General features: G+C 41.7%; 1 protein-coding gene across 5 annotated transcripts in view; it reads right to left on the reverse strand.

Annotated features, from left to right (window-relative positions):
- The window catches only part of EFCAB2 (EF-hand calcium binding domain 2), a 117,736-nt gene extending 98,605 nt beyond the window's left edge, over positions 1-19,131 (reverse strand). The window contains exons 1-2 of one of the 5 annotated variants that reach the window (XM_057729665.1): positions 18,560-19,065; positions 16,644-16,735 (exon numbers count right to left, since the gene is read on the reverse strand). Coding sequence is in view for 3 of the 5 variants with exons in the window: in XM_057729661.1 (XP_057585644.1) it covers positions 18,560-18,590 (31 nt within the window). In the remaining 2 variants the exon portion in view is untranslated. Of the gene's footprint in view, positions 1-16,643; positions 16,736-18,559; positions 19,069-19,088 lie in introns of those variants that run through there. The other 4 variants (XM_057729662.1, XM_057729661.1, XM_057729664.1 and 1 more) reach the window with 4 other exon arrangements.
- Between the last annotated feature and the right edge of the window lie 224 nt (positions 19,132-19,355).

Raw genomic sequence — 19,355 nt, forward strand, 5'->3', positions numbered from 1 at the left:
CAGAGCAGCTCCCTCGCTGCGATCTATTGAAAGTCAGCCCTCGACACAAGGGTTTGTCGCTCCGGCCGCACGCCGCGGCGGCGTGCGGCGGGGCCCGGCCGGGGAGGGCTCGGCGTCCGTTCCTTCCTTCCTTCCTCCTCTCCTTCCCCGGGACGCGCCCCCCCCCCGCTCCGCGTGTGGGGCGGGCGTCGTCCACGGCCGAAGGGGGGCGCCCCTCGCGGCGCCTCCCGACCTCGGCGCGCCGTGCCTCCTCCCGAGCCCCGCCGTGGGCCCCTCCGCCCGCGGGCTGGGACGGGGACGGGGGAAGGTCGGTTGCGGACCGAGGGGCGGGGAGCGGCGCAGGGCGGTCCGGCGGGCCCCTTTCCCAGGGGGTTGCCCGCTGGGCCGGGGGGGGCGGCGGCACGCGCGTGCCGCCGACCGCGCCATCGCCCGGGTCCTCCGGCCGCCCCCGGCGCGGGGGCTGGGCACGGGGACGCGGGCGGGCGCGGCCCTCGCGCTCCTCCTTAAGAAAAAAAAAAAAAAAAAAAAAAAAAAAGAAAAAAAAAAAAAAACAAACAACGTGATCAAAAAAATGGGCAGAAGACCTAAATAGACATTTCTCCAAAGAAGATGTACAGATGGCCAACAGGGATGTGAAAAGATGCTCAACATCACTAATGAGAAAGGCAAATCAAAACCACAATGAGGTATCACCTCACACTGGTCAGAATGGTTATTATTAAAAAGTCTACAGATAATAAATGCTGGAGAGTGTGTGAAGGAAAGAAAACCCTCCTACCCTGTTGGTGGGGATATAAAGTGGTGCAGACACTATGGGAAACAGTATAGAAGTTCCTTAAAAAACTAAAAATAGACCTATATACACACACATGCATGCACGTGCGTGCACACACACACAATGGACTATTACTCAGCCATAAAAAAGAATGCCACTTGCAACAACATGGATGGACCCAGAGAATATTATACTAAGTGAAGTCAGTCAGACAGAGAATGACAAATATTGTATGATATCACTTATATGTGAAATTTAAAAAGTAATATGAATGAATCTATACACAATATAGAAACAGACTCACAGACATAGAAAACAAACTAATGTTTACCAAAATGGAAAGAAAAGGGAGGAGGAATAAATTAGGAGTATGGAATCAACAGATACAAACTACTGTACATAAAATACGAGGGTAATTCAAAAATCATCCGCACTCTGGCTGTAGAATTTATTTTAATTAACTTTTAGAAAAGACAAATACAGCATTTTTCAACATAATCTCCTTGCTTTCCAATACACCTTGTCCATCTGTCAACAAGCTTCTGTATTCCCTTGTTAAAAAATGTTTTAGGCTGAGTTGCGAGCCACGAACTCACCATTGTCTTCACTTCTTCATCAGAAGTGAATCTTTGTCCTCATAGGGCTGCTTTCAGGGGACCAAACCGATGAAAGTCTGATGGAGCAAGATCAGGACTATAGAGAGGATGCTTTAACACCTCAAAACTAAGGTCTTGCAGAGTGTCACCAGTGTGGGCAGAAGTGTGTGGACGTGCATTGTCACACAAGATCACAACAGCCTTGGATAGCAGTCCTCTGCGTTTAATCCAAAGCTGAGGCTTCAGCTCCTCAATAAACATCTCACTGTAATGAGCACTGCTGATTGTTGAAATTTTTCCTGATAATGTTCTAATACTGACCCCTGAGAATCCCAGAAAACCGTAAGCAGAAATTTTCCAGCTGATGGTTGACTTCTGAACTTTTATTGGTCAGCAATTAAGGATGTTTCTATTCTATACTGTGCCATTTACTCTCAGGCTAGTAGTGATGAATCCATGTCCCATCACCAGTAATGATTCTCTTTAAGAAACTTTCACCTGCCTTAGAGTATTGGTCCAAATTTTGTTTGCAGATTCCAAATGCTTCTGTTTACGCTCTTCCATGAGCTCTTTTGGTATCCATCTCACACAAACTTTTTGAAACCTAAGTCTGTTGTGAATTACTTCATTGTGAAGTTAAAGCATCCTCCCTATAGCCCTGATCTTGCTCCATCGGACTTTCACCTGTTTGGTCTCCTGAAAGCAGCCCTACGAGGACAAAGATTCACTTCTGATGAAGAAGTGAAGACAGCAGTGTGTTCGTGGCTTGCAGCTCAGCCTAAAACATTTTTTTAATGAGGGAATACGAAAGCTTGTTGACAGATGGACAAAGTGTATTGAAAAGCAAGGAGATTATGTCAAAAAATGATGTATTTGTCTTTTCTAAAAGTTAATAAATTCTACAGCCAGCGTGCAGATAATTTTTGACTCACTCTCATAAATAAGCAACAAGGATTTACTGTATAGTATAGGGCACTTTCAATATTTTGCAATAACCTACAATGGAATATAATCTGAAATATATATATAGTGAATTATTGCTATACACCTGAAGCTAACACAATATTGTAAATACTTCAGTAAAAACAACAAAAAACAGTGTATCTAAGTAAACTTCATAGAGATTTTATATGAGATTATCTTTGTTCTTAGGAAATACATACAAAAGTATTAGGGAATAAAGTGGCACAACTGTATGTAACATACTCTCAAATGTTTCAAGTAAAAAATATACATATATAATAGATACATAACGAGTATTTTTAATATATATATATTATAGAGAGAATGATAAAAATGTGACAAAATGTTGAAAATAGTTAATTTGGGTAAAGGTAATATGTGAATATCTATACTATTCTAATTTTTCTGTAAATTTGAAATTATTTCACAAAATTACTATACAAAACTATTTTTAAAAATAATCAGTGCTGAATAAGAAGGTAGGTTAAGGATAAAATATCTGAATTTAAGCTATCAGAGGTGGCAAAATTCTAGATGACACAATATACAGTTTGGCCGTGAAAGTGGGCAGCTGAAGTATAACGGAGATAAAAGTCACCGAAACTGAGGTCACATTTGGAACAGTTTGCCTCTCATTTCATTATACTTCACAGTTTCTATGAAATTTCATTTACTGATTTCACCTGAGGTTTTTTAATCTCTAAATTCCCTTTCACTCTTCTTTTGAAGCTTTTAGTGCTTACACTATTTCATAACATACTTACCAATTAAAGAGGTACGTAGCTCTTCTTCCTCATTACTAATGAAGATCTTAATTAACAGAATTTAAAATCCCCATCTCTTTGAGATCCTATTAGACATACTACCACTTTTCAGATTTATTATCTTGGGTCCTACTCAGAAGTATTTAATCTGTGTGATAATATTACATTGAATACAAATGTTAATATTTCAGCTACTATGTCAAAGTAGGTAATAGTCATGGCACATCACCCCCTACCATCAACTGAGCCAGGTATCCCTAAATCCTAAATCTCTCTGATTTAAAGTAACTTCCAGGGACTTCCCTGGTGGCGCAGTGATTGAGGGGTCCACCTGCCAATGCGAGGGACGTGGGTCCGAGCTCTGGTCCAGGAGGATCCCACATGCCTTGGAGCAACTAGATCCATGCACCACAACTACTGAGCCTGAGCTCTAGAGCCTGTGAGCCACAACTACTGAGCCAGCATGCCGCAGCTACTGAAGCCCGAGAACCTAGAGCTCATGCTCCTCAACAAGAGAAGCCACCACAATGAGAAGCTCATGCACTGCAACAAAGCATAGCCCCTGCTCACCGCAACTAGAGAAAGCCCATGAGCAGTAACGAAGACCTAATGCAGCCAACAAATAAATAAACTTAAAAAAATAAATAAAGTAAAATTCCAATTTTCTGCATGGACGGAAGGGAAATTATCACCTGGTTACTCCAAGGGATGACAGATCAAACCATTTGCAGTTATGACTTTCATGCAAACCTCCTATATATAGTATTAGTCCACACACAGACCACGAGAGACAGCTGCTGCCTCGGATCCTAAACTTTTCCAAGATTTTACAGCTCCACTTGGTTTGTTTCTTTTTTGTTCCTTTCCCTCCTCTATATGCTTACGTTTATTTTCTGTGGTTCTACTAAGTTAGTTGCCACTCATCCATCAATTTAATAATTTACTATCTCCTCTAGCAATGTCCTTTCATAAACCCCTATTATCTCCTCTCCTACTCTATCTTTCTAAGTCTATGCCTTTTTTAAATTCCTTTACTGTCATTCTAGTGGGGTTTCAGGAAAGGTAAAAATAAACATGTGTGATCAATCATCATGTTGAAGTGGAAATGCCATTCTAGTTTTTAAGTGATGAGGTTGGATTAAATATGTAATTTCCAATCTGAGTGCTTCTGCAAATGTAATGAGGGTAGCTTTGAGCTATTTTCAATATTTTTAGGTTAACAGAAAAATACATTTACCCATAATAAGAATATGCAGGATGACATTAAACTTCTTTATTCAGTGTGTTACTCCTGGTTCATTCATTCTTTCAACAAATACAGAGTGACTACTACATCCTACAATTGCTCTAAATTCCAGGGATTCAACAGTAAGTGAAATAAAATCTGTCTTCATGGAGTTTCCACTATAACAGGAGAGACAGACAATAAGCAAATATGTTATCTTACCCTGATCGTAAGCTCCAACTGGTAATTATGTATCTTTGATTACTTAAACATTTTTAGAAGAAAATAGTGTATGGGAACTTCCCTGGTTTCACAGTGGTTAAGACTCCACATTCCCAATGCAGGGGGCCCAGTTTCGATCCCTAGTCAGGGAACTAGATCCCACACGCATGCCACAACTAAGGAGCCCACCTGCCGCAAATAAGACATATATATGGAATATAGAAAAATGGTAGATGAACCTATTGGCAGGGCAGGAATAAAGACACAGACACAGAGAACAGACTTGAGGACATGGGGAGAGGGGTGTGGTGGAAGGGGAGGCTGAGACATAGTGAGAGAGTAAATATATATACTAACAAATGTAATATAGCTAATGGGAAGCTGCTGCATAGCACAGGGAGATTAGCTCGGTGTTTTGTGATGTCCTAGAGAGCTGGGATAGGGAGGCTCAAGAGGGAGGGGATATGGGGATATATGTATACATAGAGTTGATTCACTCTGTTGCACAGCAGAAACTAACACAACACTGTAAAGCAATTATACTCCAATAAAGATGTATACTATAGATAGATAGACCTGCTGCAACCAAATAGTAAAATATTTTAAAAAAAAAAGAAAATAATGTGATTAGTACAAAAGGATCACAACAAGGTACTCATAGAATTTAGAAATTAGATTATCTTCTATAACTCATAAGTATTACAACTAGTAAGAACCAACAAAGACGAGATTGAATGAAATCATTTTTCCAAAGGGGAAAGAGGGTGGGGATCAAAGCTGTGTCAAAAGATTCTTGACACAAGACATTCACTGAAACTTCACTGCAGCATTATTTATAGCACAGAAAATGTGGAAACAGTATAAACATCCAACAGTCAGGGAAAGCTTAAATAAATATATTTCATACATATAATGAATGCAGGTACTAAAAATAATGTTTTTGAGAAATACTTATGACATGAAAACGTGCTTATAATAGTAAGTGGAAAAACTGGGTGTAAAACAATATACACTGTAATCTCAAATCAGTAAAACAAAATACAAATCTGCCTAGAAAAAACTGGAGAGAAATACATTAAAATGGCAAACTTTGGATTCTAGATCCATGGTTTTTTAATAGCATCCTCATTCTATGCTAACTTGTTAGAAATGCAAATTCTCAGGCCCCAACCCCCACCCCAGTCACCCCAGACCTACTGGTTCAGAAACTGTGGGAATGGCGTCCAGCAATCTATGGTTTAAGTAGCCCGCCAGGTGATGCTGACGTACTCTAAAGTTTGAGAACTACTGCTCTAGATAATGAGATCATGGGCCAGTTTTTCCTTCCTTTTATTTAAAATTCCCCTTGACGTCTCTATATGGGGTATAGAGGCTAAGAGCACTGGCTTTGGAGTCCTTGCTTCAGCACTTAGCTAAGTGGCCTTGGTCACATTGCTTTACCTGTCTTTCAGCACTTTAAATATTTCAGTCCACTCTCTCCTGCTTTACATGGTTTCTGACAAGAAGCCTAGGTAAGGTGTTTTTTTTTTTTCTGGCTTCTTTAGGATTTTCTTGTTATCTTTGGTTTTCTGCAGTTTGAATACAATATACCAAGGCATAGTTTTTTGGTATTTATCCTGATGGTGTTCACTTATCTTCCTGCATCTGCTTTGGTGTCTGTCATTAATTTTGGAAAATTCTTGGCCATTATTACTTCAGATATTTCTTGTGCTCCATTCTTTGATACCTTTCCTTCTGGTAATTCCAATTAGGTGTATCTTACACCTTTTTAAATTGTCCCAGTTCTTGGATGCTCTGGGTTTTGCTTTGGTTTTTCATTTTTCCTTTCTGCATTTCAGTTTGGGAAGTTTCTATTGACATCATCTCCAAGATCAGTGATTCTTTCCTCAGCCATGTTGCATCTACTGCTAGGCCCATCAAGGCATTCTCCATTTCCATTACAGTGCATTTGGTCTCTTAACATTTCCTTTTCTTTCTTAGAGTTTTCATCTCTCCGCTTACAATACTCACCTGCTCTTGCATGTTGTCCACTTTTTCCATTATAGCACTTAACATATTAGTCATAGCTCTTAAATTCTTTATCTGATAATTCCAAAATCTCTATAACATATCTGAGTCTGGTTCAGATGCTTGCTTTCTCTTCAGGTTGTTTTTCTTACCTTTTAGCATGCCTTATAACTCTTTATTAAAAACCACACATGATCAATCAGGCAATAGGAATTAATGTAGAAGGTCATTAGTGTGAGGCTTTATGTCAATTTGACTAGGAATAGGGTGTGTTTAGTGTTTGCTATAGCTGTAGATGCCAGATTCCTCTGAGAATTCCTCCTTAAATACAGTTTGCTTCTCACACATCTTCCAGTTGTAACCCACTGTTATTGTACTGTGGCCCTGTTGATGTGGTGATGAGGTGTGGCTGAAGAAAAGCATTCTATAGTCTCATGATTATATTTCAGTTTTTTAATGGACCTGGGTCACTGGACTAGAACCTTCACAAGTGTTTTTTAGCTTCTCCCCATCCTTTTAGATGAGATAGGAAGGCTACAGGGCCCTGGAATTGGTTAAATATAGATAGGTAAGACAAGGCTCTGGTAAGGTCTTTGCCCTCTGGAGAGCAGATCTTTGTTATGAAGAATGCTCTAGAGATTTCAAAATTGTTACTTTCCCCCTCTTCCCCACTAGAGCAACAGGGAGGGCTTTCTTGACACTACCTGATAGCCTAGTGGGGTTCCTGGAAGTAAAAACCAAGGAAGTGTGACAGGGACCTCCCAAGACTGTAGGCTCCCACAAGTTTCTCACTTACACAGCATCCACACAATCTTCAGCTATTCACCAAAATTACCAATTTCTTCCAGTTCATGTCAACAGGGGTGATGACTTCCAAGCTCATACCTGTTGGAGCTGAAATTGGAATTCTGCTTTACCATCCAAGCCCCTGTTATTCATTTGTAGAGAGGGGATAAAAGAGGTATCTCCCACATAGGTTTGTTGGAAGGATTAAATAACATAATTCATGTAAAATATTTAGCCCAGTGCCTACTTCAAAGTGCTCATTAGATTGAGAACTCTTTGAACTAAAGTTTAAATAAATTAAGTGACGTGCCCAAGTAAAATCTGAAAAAAAGCAGTGTCCAATTTCAAGCCCAGGTCTTGGGCTCCAAATTTATTGCTACATTTTAAAACTAACCTATTTTATTACACTCTTAATATCTAAAAAATCCATACTAGAGGTTTACAAAGCATTGTCAAGTAAAGGACTTGGTAAACATGTTTTCACAAATGGTAAGAATTTATAATTAGCATACATATTTTAAAATATAAAAATAGTTGTTAAATGGGTCTTAAAATTTTTGTAGAAATGATATGATGCTTTTAAAAATAAATGCCCCTGGAAAAATTTGACCACCCTGATATCATCTTCTCCTGTTTTCCCCTGTAATTCTTACACATTTTTAAAAAATTAATTAATTATTTATTTTATTTATTTATTGGCTGCATTGGGTCTTCGTTGCTGCACACGGGCTTTCTCTAGTTGCTGTGAGCGGGACCTACTCTTCATTGTGGTGCGCGGGCTCCTCACTGTAGTGGCTTCTCTTGTTGTGGAGCACAGGCTCTAGGTGCGTGGGCTTCAATAGTTGCGGCACATGGGTTCAGTAGTTGTAGTTCATGGGCTCTAGAGCACAGGCTCAGTAGTTGTGGTGCACGGGCTTAGTTGCTCCGTGGCATGTGGAATCTTCCCTGGGCAGGGCTCAAATCTGTGTCCCCTGCATTGGCAGGCGGATTCTTTACCACTGTGCCACCTAGGAAATCCAATTCTTACACATTTACACTTATAATTTTTATATAGTTTTAAATGGTTACAATCCAACAAGTCAATACAGAACAATTTACTTTGTAACCCCATTTGTTGGACAAGTAGATTTTATCCATGTCTCCAAATTTACAAAGAACTTTAAATAATACAAATTTCCAAAGTGCCTTGCAAAAACAATGACAATTTTTTTTTTTTTGGATGAAACATCTCCATTTGACTTCTTTCAAGTATAGTAAAATGGACATAAAAAATTAACCATCTTGGGCTTCCTAGCTGGCACAGTGGTTAAGAATCCGCCTGCCAATGCAGAGGTCACGGGTTCGATCCCAGCTCCAGGAAGATCCCACATGCCGCGGAGCAACTAAGCCCGTGTGCCAAAAAAAAAAAAAAAAAAATTAACCATCTTAACCATTTTAACCATCTTTACCATTCAGTAGCATCAAGGATATTCACACTGCTGTGCAACCGATCTCCAGAACTCTTATCTTGCAAAACTGAACACTATTCCTGAAACCGAGCAGGACCCTGTGGAGTTCCCGGGCATGGAAGCCTTTCTGTGTCCCCCATTTCTCGTTTGTAGGGAATAGATGACCTCTATGACCTTTCCTGAGTCCCAAAGCGCAGATTTGAACAGTTGCTAGTCAGAGAAGGGAGGGGATGCAGGGACAAAGGAAGAGCAGTCAAGAAACAATAGTGCAGCCTTGGGGCAGGGTCCTGGTTTCCCTTCAAGGGATACACATAATAATACAGTAAGTCCCCTACAATATGAACTTTCAAGTTGTGAACTTTCAAAGATGTGAACGTGCATTTCATCAATGTCAGGTGTGAGTGAAATTGCAGCTTGCCCTCCTATTGCTGACGGTGCTTCAGCTCTACCCTCTCCCACCTCCTCTCCCTCCTCCAGTAAGTAACTCTTCTCTGTTCACCCAGTGCTAGCCCTTATATGCCACCTGTTGTACTGTACTACTGTACTTTTCAAGGTACTGTACGTAAGGTTAAAAATGTTTTATTTTGGGCTTCCTAGGTGGCGCAATGGTTAAGAATCTGCTGCCAATTCAGGGGAAACGGGTTCAATCCCTGCTCCAGGAAGATCCCACATGCCGTGGAGCAACTAAGCCCGTGTGCCACAACTATTGAGCCTGTGCTTTAGAGCCTGTGAGCCACAACTATTGAGCCCATGTGCTGCAACTACTGAAGCCCACATGTCTAGAGCCTGTGCTCTGCAACAAGAGAAGCCACAGCAATAAGGAGCCCATGCACCACAACGAAGAGCAGCCCCCACTCACTGCAACTAAAAGAAAGCCCGCACACAGCAAAAAAGATCCAACACAGCCAATAAAATAAAGAAATTTATTTTTAAAAAATGTTTTATTTTTTGTGTTTGTTTATGTATTATTTGTGTGAAAAGTATTATAAACCTGTTACAGTACAGCACTATATGGCCAATTGTGTTAGTTGGGTACCTAGGCTAAATGTGTTGGACCTATGAACAAATTGGACTTATGAACACGCTCTCAGAATGGAACTCATTCATATGTAGGGGACTTACTGTATCTTTAAGCTCTTCTGCAGAACTAAAACCCCCAAGAAATAGAAGATGTTCCAGAGAGAAGGTCACAGCTTGATAACCTCAAGAAACTCATCAGGAGCCCACCTGAGGCCAGATTAAAAGACTGCAGGCCCAGCAAACATCCTGATCCTTATTAGCAATCCACCCTTGAACCACTGCTATAAAACTCCTCACCAAATCCTATCAGGTTGAGACACACAGTTTTTCAGGGCACAAGCCTGCTGTGGCCCCCTTTGTCTGGCAAAGCAATAAGCTATTCTTTTCCACTTCACCCAATTCTGTGTCCAAGATTTGATTCAGCACCAATGCACAGAGACCAAGTTTTCAGCTTTCAAATTTGGCACCAAATGTGGGGCTCACTCGGGGACAGCCCCACAGGGGTCCAATGGCTGGATCGGATGCTCCAAAGTTTTTTCCACACAAGCCTCTTTCAAGAGAGCAGAGGATTGGAGAATTCCTTTAAAGGCCAGATTGCCTGGAACCCTTGCCTGGAAAGGCCAAGCCCCAGTCATACCCATTCTACCAACCTGGCAGCTGGAACTCCAAGGTGGGAACAAATGCAGGAAGAGGGACCATCCTAGCAGCTGCCGAGGTCACCTTCCTCTCAAGGACATGCCTCTCATCCTCCTGCCCATCCCAGCCTGAATGTCCTACTCTGAGGAATTATTTTAGGGAAGGAGAAAAGTAGTGTCTGGGGTGTCGTGACACTTCGGCCAGCATGTGGTAAGTCCCCTGGCATGCACTCTAAGGCCCTTTTGTCCCTGTCCATTTAGGGGAACCTTGGTTCCCAGTTGGGGGATTTTTTTTTTTGTCCCAGGAAATGCCATTTGGAAGGCATGCCGCTTGGACAGAGGTCACAAGCTAAGTTGGGACTTGGAAGTCGATTTGAGCCTTGCACTGTTTGATTTTTGGTTTCTGTTTGGTTTTTGGTTTCTTTGGTTCAAAGCTTCTGTTGCTGGTGAGGATTTTGGTTTGTTCTTAGTCCATGCAGGAGAAGTGCTTCTTCTTAAATTCCATCTGATAGCCCCCCGGGGAAAATCCTGGTAGACTGGTCAACCAGGATTGGTCGACCATATAAACCTATGACTAAGAAAAAGGAAAGAGATGCTATTGTAATTCTGTTTGGCCAACATACATTCTTGAAAATGAGGAAAGGTGGTTTTTGAATGGTAGCCTAACTTACTATATTATCGTCCAGCTAGAGTTGTTTTGTCACAGGAATGGAAAGACAGGAGAAATTTCGTATGTTCAAGCATTTATGCAGCTACATAATAAAGAAAGAAAACAGTAAGGTAATAGGCTGATGGTACAAAGAGAAAAGAAAGTCATCTTGTCCTAGAGCTGGTTGTTTCTGAATGGGAAAAAATTAATGGACAAAACAATATGGATGCAGAATGTGATGGAAAATATGTGGAAAAAGGACACTGAGAAAAGAGCTGTGCATGATCAGGATTTTCTAAGACCAGATTAAATCCAGTTGGGTAAATGGATTTTGTTGGGAGTGGGCTGGGGCAAGAATGGATTTGGTTTCTCTCTCTGAAGTTTTTTTGGAATACTTCTTTTGATAACAGCTTTCTGAGTTTCTTTGCCCTTAAGTGATCTGTATTTGCCTTTGAAATCTTTTCACTTTAAGTATTGTTTGGCACATTTTAAAAGTTCTTCTGGCCTCCAATCAACTTTAGATGCTTCAGAGGAAACTTAAGGCATCTCAGAGAAATGCTAAATTGACAAGCTGAATTACATGGGAAGCATTGTCAAGTAACTCCTAAAAATCTAGTATGTCCTGGTAAAATTTTATCAGTCATAATTCCAGTTACTTTTAAACGTTGTATGTCACAGCAATAACTAAGTTTCTTTTGTCAATTACATTGTGATCAAATGTATAACCATGACTTTTTAAGTCTTTCTGTGATTTATAGACAGCCAATATTGTACCCTGATACTTCTGCAAAAGTGCTTCAAGAGGATTTATGTGAAGGATCCTTTTGACAAATACAGGTCTCTGATAAATTTCACATCATACTGCTGAACTGGTTCTACTGCTAAAAGCACATATACAACGCTCGTGTGACAATTGGGTATAAATGATAAAGTATATGGCATATAAAGCATTTCCTCATTAATATACCCCTGAGCTTGTTCACAATACCTAATCAGTTTTCCTCCAAAGTGGACTACCAAAGCAAATATAAAGGAGGCCTAGCACCTTGGGACATGGTGCTAGGAGGGACATGATCTACACCCAGAGCAAACAGCTGAATCACCCTAGCATCAAGGGACAGCTATTTTGATCATCAATGTTTTCTATTGAAAGACCTGCAATCAAAATGGGAAATGAAAGGGAAAAAATCTGCATATATTGAGGTATGGGGAAGTCACTCTGGCTTATTCATGGTTTAACTTTAAAAAGTGGCCTATTTTGTGGCCTTTTGGACATGGATTGTACATCTGCTTTGGCCACTGAGGAGGGGAATACGTTTGAAAGTCAAAATGGAATAACTATGGTTCAGACACCCAAGGTAAAACTAAGTGACCATTGTGTAAGTTCCAGTCGTCACTCCTCCTACTTCTAACTGGGTCTGTTGCACCAAAATGGCAGACCAAGGGACTGAGGTCTTAATCATATAAGACTTGGAGCCAGGACTTGGAACTCAAATATTTTTAATTTGGTACTCATTCCCCAAAATTTAGGCGGGACTATGCCCCATTTCCGCAGTCGCCCCATTCCCTGAAAATCTGGAGAAAGATAAACCAAAAAGGAGAATAAAATTGAATCCCCCTAAAACCAAGTTCATCTTCCAAGTTTATGATTAATGTTCCTATCCAAAATGATTATTCCCTTTCTTGTGCAACATCTGTTCTCAAGATTGAGAAGTATCAAAGAAAAGCAGGGAAAGAAACTAAGCAGGACTCTGTGGGGCTCCTGGGCACAGAGGCCTTTCTGTGACCCCTAATTCTTATTTGTAGGGAGTAGACTCTAGCCTCCATGACCTTCCCTGAGTCCCAAAGGGCAAATGTGAGCAAATCTGGGAAGTGAGGGGATACACAAACAAGAGAGGAGCAGTCAAGAAACAATAGTGCAGCAGGGTCTTGGTTCCTCCTCAAGGAATACACATAACATTCTTGAGCTCTTTACAGAACTAAAACCACCAACATTTGGAAGCTCTTAGCATTCTTCATTCCAGATTAAAGGAACCAGAGAAGCTCTTCAAGAGACCACCTGAGTCCAGATTAAAGGAACCACAGAAACTCATCAGATCACCTGAGGCCAGATTAAAGGAGTACAGGCCCTGCACACACCCTAATCCTTATCAGGAACCCCACCTTTGAACCACTGCTATAAAACTCCTCACCAAATCCTTCTGGGGAAGGACACACAGTTTTGAGGGGCACAAGCCCACTGTGTTCCTATTTGCCTGGTAAAGCAATAACGCTATTCTTTTCTACTTCACCCAAAATTCCGTCTCTGAGATTCAATTTGGCACTGGTGCACAGAGGCCAAGTTTTCAGAATTATACCCATTAAACAACAATCTCCCTTTTATGCTTCCCCTGGCAACCACCATTCTACTATGAGTTTGACTACTCTAGGTATCTCATACAAGCGTAATCATATACGTGTAATCACTTGTCTTTGTGACTGGATAAGTCCACTAAGCAAAATGTCCTCAAAGTTCATCCATGCAGTGTATATGTCAGAATTTCTTTCCTTTCTAAGGCTGAATAATATTTAATTTTATGTATATACCACACTTTGTTTATCTGTTCATCCACTGATGGACACTTGAGCTGCTTCCACCTTTCAGCCATTGTGAATAATGCTGCTATGAACACAAGTGCACAAATATCTGTTCAAGTTCCCGCTTTCAACTATTTTGGATATATACCCAGATGTGGACTTGCTGGATCATATGGCAATGAAATTTCTAATTTTTTAAGGAACCATCATACTATTTTCCACAAGAGCTGCACCATTTTATATTTTACATTCCCAGTTAAATGTCCACAAGGGCTTCAATTCCTCTGCATCCTCACCAATACATTATTTTGTTGGATTTTTTTTAATAGTAGTCATCCTAATGGGTATGAAGTGGTATCCCCTTGTCCATTTGATTTCTTAAATTATGAATTTTTTGACAAATTTTTATAGATTAGTACAAATAAATTTCAGTCCAATTTTTCTCCAAACTTTTCTCTCTCTTTTTTTGGCCACACCACATAGCTTGCGGGATCTTAGCTCCCCAGTCAGGGATTGAACCCAGGCCCCCAGCAGTAGAACCACTGGACTGCCAGGGAATTCCCTCTCTAAACTTATTAATTCTGAATTAGAGGAAGCAAATTAGGTTTCTGTGAATTAGTTTTCTTCTTCAGTTAGTCTCTACCTAAATGCTTATCCATCTAAAATAGGGAGAAAACTTATTAAACGGCCCAAAAAACATGTATGAATGCATCATGTGTGATCAATAATTGGTAAGACTTAGATTTAAGTTTTTCTTAACCCTTAGATTCCACGTCATGCATATAGAATCTACTAATCTAAACAGCTACTAATTCCCTAGAATGTACCGACCACTTTCCTTCCTATTTATTCAGCATTCCTTTAGTGACAGGCATTGTGGTAGGTGATGAGGCTATAAGCATGAATAAAAAGATACTGCCCACATTACAACAACATTATGAAATAGGTATAATTATTCCCACTTTACATTTGAGAAACCTGAAGATCCTTAGGTTTAGCATCTTGTCTAAGATCCGACAGACCTTGAGGAAGCTGTAATTCAAATTCAAATCTTACTCCAAAGCTCGCGTTTTCTACTATTCAATATTATGTACCATCAACAGTTCACTTACTATTTTTTACTTTAGGTTTCCAAATGTTGGGTTTTGAGAGGAATGGCACAATACACGGAAACAACAAAACAAACTTGTAAAACTTCTTCCGTCTAGGATGTGGTAATTGATTGGAAGCACTTTACAAGGCAATATTATCAAAGCATGCAAGGTCAAAAGAATAGCTTAATACAAACAAAAATAGTAAATCCTAGAAAGAACTTTGAGTGTCTGAGGCTTATTTAAAAAGAAAAAAACAAAACAAACAAACAAAAAAAAACTGACATACCTTCCAAAATTCACTACCCTGCCAAAAATTAGAATGTTATTCCTAAGCAGTCTGTTTCCCAGACATGATTTTAATCACAAATAGAATATCCTTCCAGTCCTATATAAAATTCTCTAGGAGACAAAAACATTAAAGCAAGATTTAAAGATGCAAAGAATCAACAACTGCATTGATTCTCTATTTTAAACAAATAAAACAGAGGAAAAGAAAAAAAACTTGTAATGCTCTGGCTGAGCAAACATACAGAAATGACAGAACTTCAAAAGTAATGTTGTATTTCATTTCGAACATTCTCCTTTCAGTAAAACAAATAAAATTGTTTTTAAAAAATTAACTTGATTCTAAAATTTTTAATTCTTTTTTAGGTAACATAACTATGTTACGTTTTTTAATCTAGGAAAAAAGATAAATTACACTATGTTAAGGTACAAAAATGTTACAAATAAGCATGATTTCAATGTACATAATCTCAGAGAAAAATTTTATAAATAGAGCAAAATAGCCCATCATAGATTTAGTTATTTTTTTCTCAACCAATATCCTCACTACCTCTATCAAGATTAATCCCTAAATATTGAAGAAAAACTAGATATGATGGCCACCCAGAAACTTAATCCTCCTTTACAACTTTAAAAAAATTCAAGATTAAATATGAACAATTTAAAATATACATATATTGTTATTTTTTAAAGACATGCCAATGAATACCATGGCTCTCAAAAAAATGTTTGTTGAGCCAAATGAAATAAAAGCATATAGGTTACCTGAAAGGAAGAGGAAAGAACCCCTAACAATAGTTTTATGTGCTTTTAACTGCAGATTTTGGGGGAAACAGTAAATAATGCTTTGATTAAAACATAAACACTTCTAATTAATACAAACGATCTGAATGCAACAATATTTATTGAATTCCTACCATGTGCTGTACACTCTGCAAGACACTGAGTGTAAAGAAATGATCCCCACCCTCTTGGAGCTTATCAGGTAACGGATATATCCTTCAAAACTATCCTTTTCCTTTTGCATGATTCCACATTCATCAAGCAACTTTAGAAATATAAATTTGCCCTCTCCAAAAGCTTACTACACATAAAACAATATACAATATTGTAGAGGTCAGCTTTCTGATCAATGTATCAACATACCCCTATGTAAATTAATAAATCAGTATTCAGGTTCGCATATCACTCTTCTTGAGTTTAGTTAGCTTGAGTGAATCCTCAAAGCCTGGTCTATTCCAATTAATTGGTTAGATGTAAATTCTGAAACTTCAGAGCTGAGAATCGAATATAGGAGTGGAATATGTGTATACAAAGATGATTTCAGCAAATAAGTCTCTAGTTTACCCTCAACCCTACTTTTAACCCTTCAAACTGCAATTACAGTTAACTCATAATAAAACTGTTGTAAAGAGTAAATGAGACACACCATATAACAGTGCTTCTCAAACTTTAATGTGCATGTAGATCACCTGCAGGTATGCTTACATGCAGACTCTGATTCAGTAGGTCAGGGGCAGGGACTGAGCTCCTTCCTTTTTTATATGCTCCCAGTGATACCAGGCTGCTGCCCACAGCAAGAGAGGATATAACACACCTGGCACAGTAGCTGGCACACACGCTGCTCAGTCCAGCCGACTGCTCCCTCCTACTTGTGAATGTCTTATCTCCCTTACGGATCTCATCTTCCTTGGGAGAAAAAAAATGGTTTTTTCAATCTTTGTATCCTCCAAAGTTCTAACCTAATCAGAATGCCTTCCATATGGTAGGCATTACACACATGCCAACTGAATGACACCCAACTTTTAACAGTCATTACTTCTATGGGTAGACCGAATTGTTTCTTCTTTGAATTAGTTTATTTTAAATAGAAAAGTATTTTTGAAAACTGGAAAAGAAAAAAAGCTTTCAATCTATCTTTTTTAAATAAAGAAAAAAATTGTACTTGCAGCATAATCCAGTGCATTTTTTTCCTCAGGCTGACCTAATCAAATCTTTTTAAAAAATCCATGGTTAACTTGTTAATTTATCTCCTAATGATTCTTCCACTTTTTAATAAATAAGAATTTAATAAATAAAAGTAACTAACTCATCTAGTTTTCTGGGGAAGTTTTAAAACTAATATTAAAAAAGTAATCATTTTCTTAGGATGTCCCTTATACTTTTAAAGCAGCACAATAAAATTATAAGGGCATCGGAAAGGTAACATGTAAAAAATAAGTCTGACTTTTCAGATTAACGGTACCATTAAAAACAAAATCAACACTATTACTGCTATCAGTAGGTAGCTCTTTGGCGGTTTCATGTGGTCACCATGACAAGTGACTAAATATCTTAGGGGCTGGCTTCTACACTTGTAAATATTACTCGTTAATCTGATTACATCTTTGTTCCATGCTGAGAAAAATGGTGTGTTGATATGTTTCAAGCACTCAAGAACAAACGTGGAGTATTATTTTCATTTCTATTTACCCCTACAGTTTCATGGCTTTTTTTGATGTTTCTGCGATGAGTTCGCCAATTACCAAAATAAACAGACTAGTATTTTTGAGTACCTAACGGAGGATGGTAACCAAGGATCATGTTTTTAATCAAACCTCAGAATTAAAACAACGTAACGGCCTTGCAAATAAACATGGATAACCGGGTTTTCGCTTCCCCGCCCATGAAACACAACAAACCCTCCGATCTGGCGACCCAGCGCCCCGAGGCCCAGTCCAGCCTCTGCCGCCGCGACCGCGCGCGCTGGACCGGTCGGCGCGCTGGGCTCTACGCGCGCCCTCTGGAGTTTGCTCTTTCGTCTTTATTAAGGTTGTTTTCTGGGTTTTGTTTGTTTAAGACAAGACACCAGGCGGGTAGCGCAGTGCTGCCACCGAGCAGACACTTCGGAGCCTGGAGGCGCGGATGCAGCAGCAGTGTCCTCCAGGCCGTCCTCCCACGTCCCCACTACCGAGGATAAATGGTGGCCTCGAACGCCAGCCGGCCCCCCGGGCGGGGTTTCGGCGCGGCCGGGGAGGAGCCCGCCAGACCCTGGTGGCCCGATCGCTCCTCACCCTGGCCGTCCCCGGGGCCCACAGCCTGAGCAGCTGCCGGCGTGGCGCCTACGGCAGCAAGAGCCCCGGGCGAGGGCTAGCAGCGGCGTCCCCGAGACCGTGAACGAGGACGCCATTAGGGCCCTCCCTGCCAGCGCCTGGGCCGCAACCCACGCTGGAAGCGAGGCTCAGGGCTCGGAAGGAGGGCCGAGGAAGGGGGCCGGGATGAGGGCCGGGCTGGATCCGAGGGGCGGGAGGGGCGGGATGAGGACACCGCGGGGGGGGGGGGGGGGGGCGGGGCGAGGCGGCGGAACGCGGGAAGGGGGCTCCCCTGCGGGGCGGGCGGCGGGCCCCGGCTCGGTCAGCCCTCTCCCCGCGGGTGGGGCTGCAGAGGCAGGGTGACGCACCCTGTCCGGAGGTCCCCGGCGCGGCCCGGGGTCGCGGCGGGCGTCGAGGGCTGCGCTCCCGCGGCGCCTCTTACCTGTGCCTTCCCTATCTCTGTCGTCCGCCATCTTGTTGCGGCGCCGTCGCCGGGGAGAGGCCTGGCGCGAAGCTAGGTCGCGGCGTCCTGGCCCCCTTCAGCCCCGCGGCCAGTCGGCCCTGGAGGATGGGCGGCACCGAATCCCGAGGAAAGAAGACCCTTGGGCGGGGGTGGGGGAGGGAAAGCTCCGAGCGCGCGCCCTCCCCCCTCCCGCCGCGACCGTCTGGTGCCCGGGAGACCGGAAGCCCGGACCCGCCGCCCGCGCCCCCCAAGCCGTGTCCGGGGCTTCAGCCTAGTCCCTCCAGTACCGAGACCTGAGCCCTGACTTTTCTGGCGTGGAGGACGTATTTAATAATAAAGTTCCGAACCCTTCCTTTCCCTTGTTTCGGATCCATTTGTGGACACACTGCTCTCCCCCTCCCCTCCAGCGTGTAGGATGTGGCGTTGCTCGGTTTTTTCACTGCAGATTTTAAAAGGCAGCTGGAGAGCTGGGTGCAGGGCTCGGGTCCGGATGGGTGAGAGGACCAACCCGCAGTCCCGCTGCCTTTCCTTCCCATCCGCAGCCCGCGGGAAGGCCGGACCTGCCCCACCTCTGGCCCCGCGTTTACTCCCGTCCGGTGCTCGCCGCGCGCTCCCAGAGACGGGGACTGCACGGCGGGCGAGAGCTGGAGCTGGGACAGAACTGGGCCGGCGCGGGAGGAAACCAGAGCCATTAGACTGTTATTACTGGGGGAGCGGAATCGCTGTAGAAAAACATGTGTGAAGTAGGCGCAAACATTGGGTCGTCAGGGCTGCG

Source organism: Hippopotamus amphibius, chromosome 3 (assembly GCF_030028045.1).
Source record: "Hippopotamus amphibius kiboko isolate mHipAmp2 chromosome 3, mHipAmp2.hap2, whole genome shotgun sequence".
In the NCBI taxonomy this organism is placed as follows: domain Eukaryota; kingdom Metazoa; phylum Chordata; class Mammalia; order Artiodactyla; family Hippopotamidae; genus Hippopotamus; species Hippopotamus amphibius.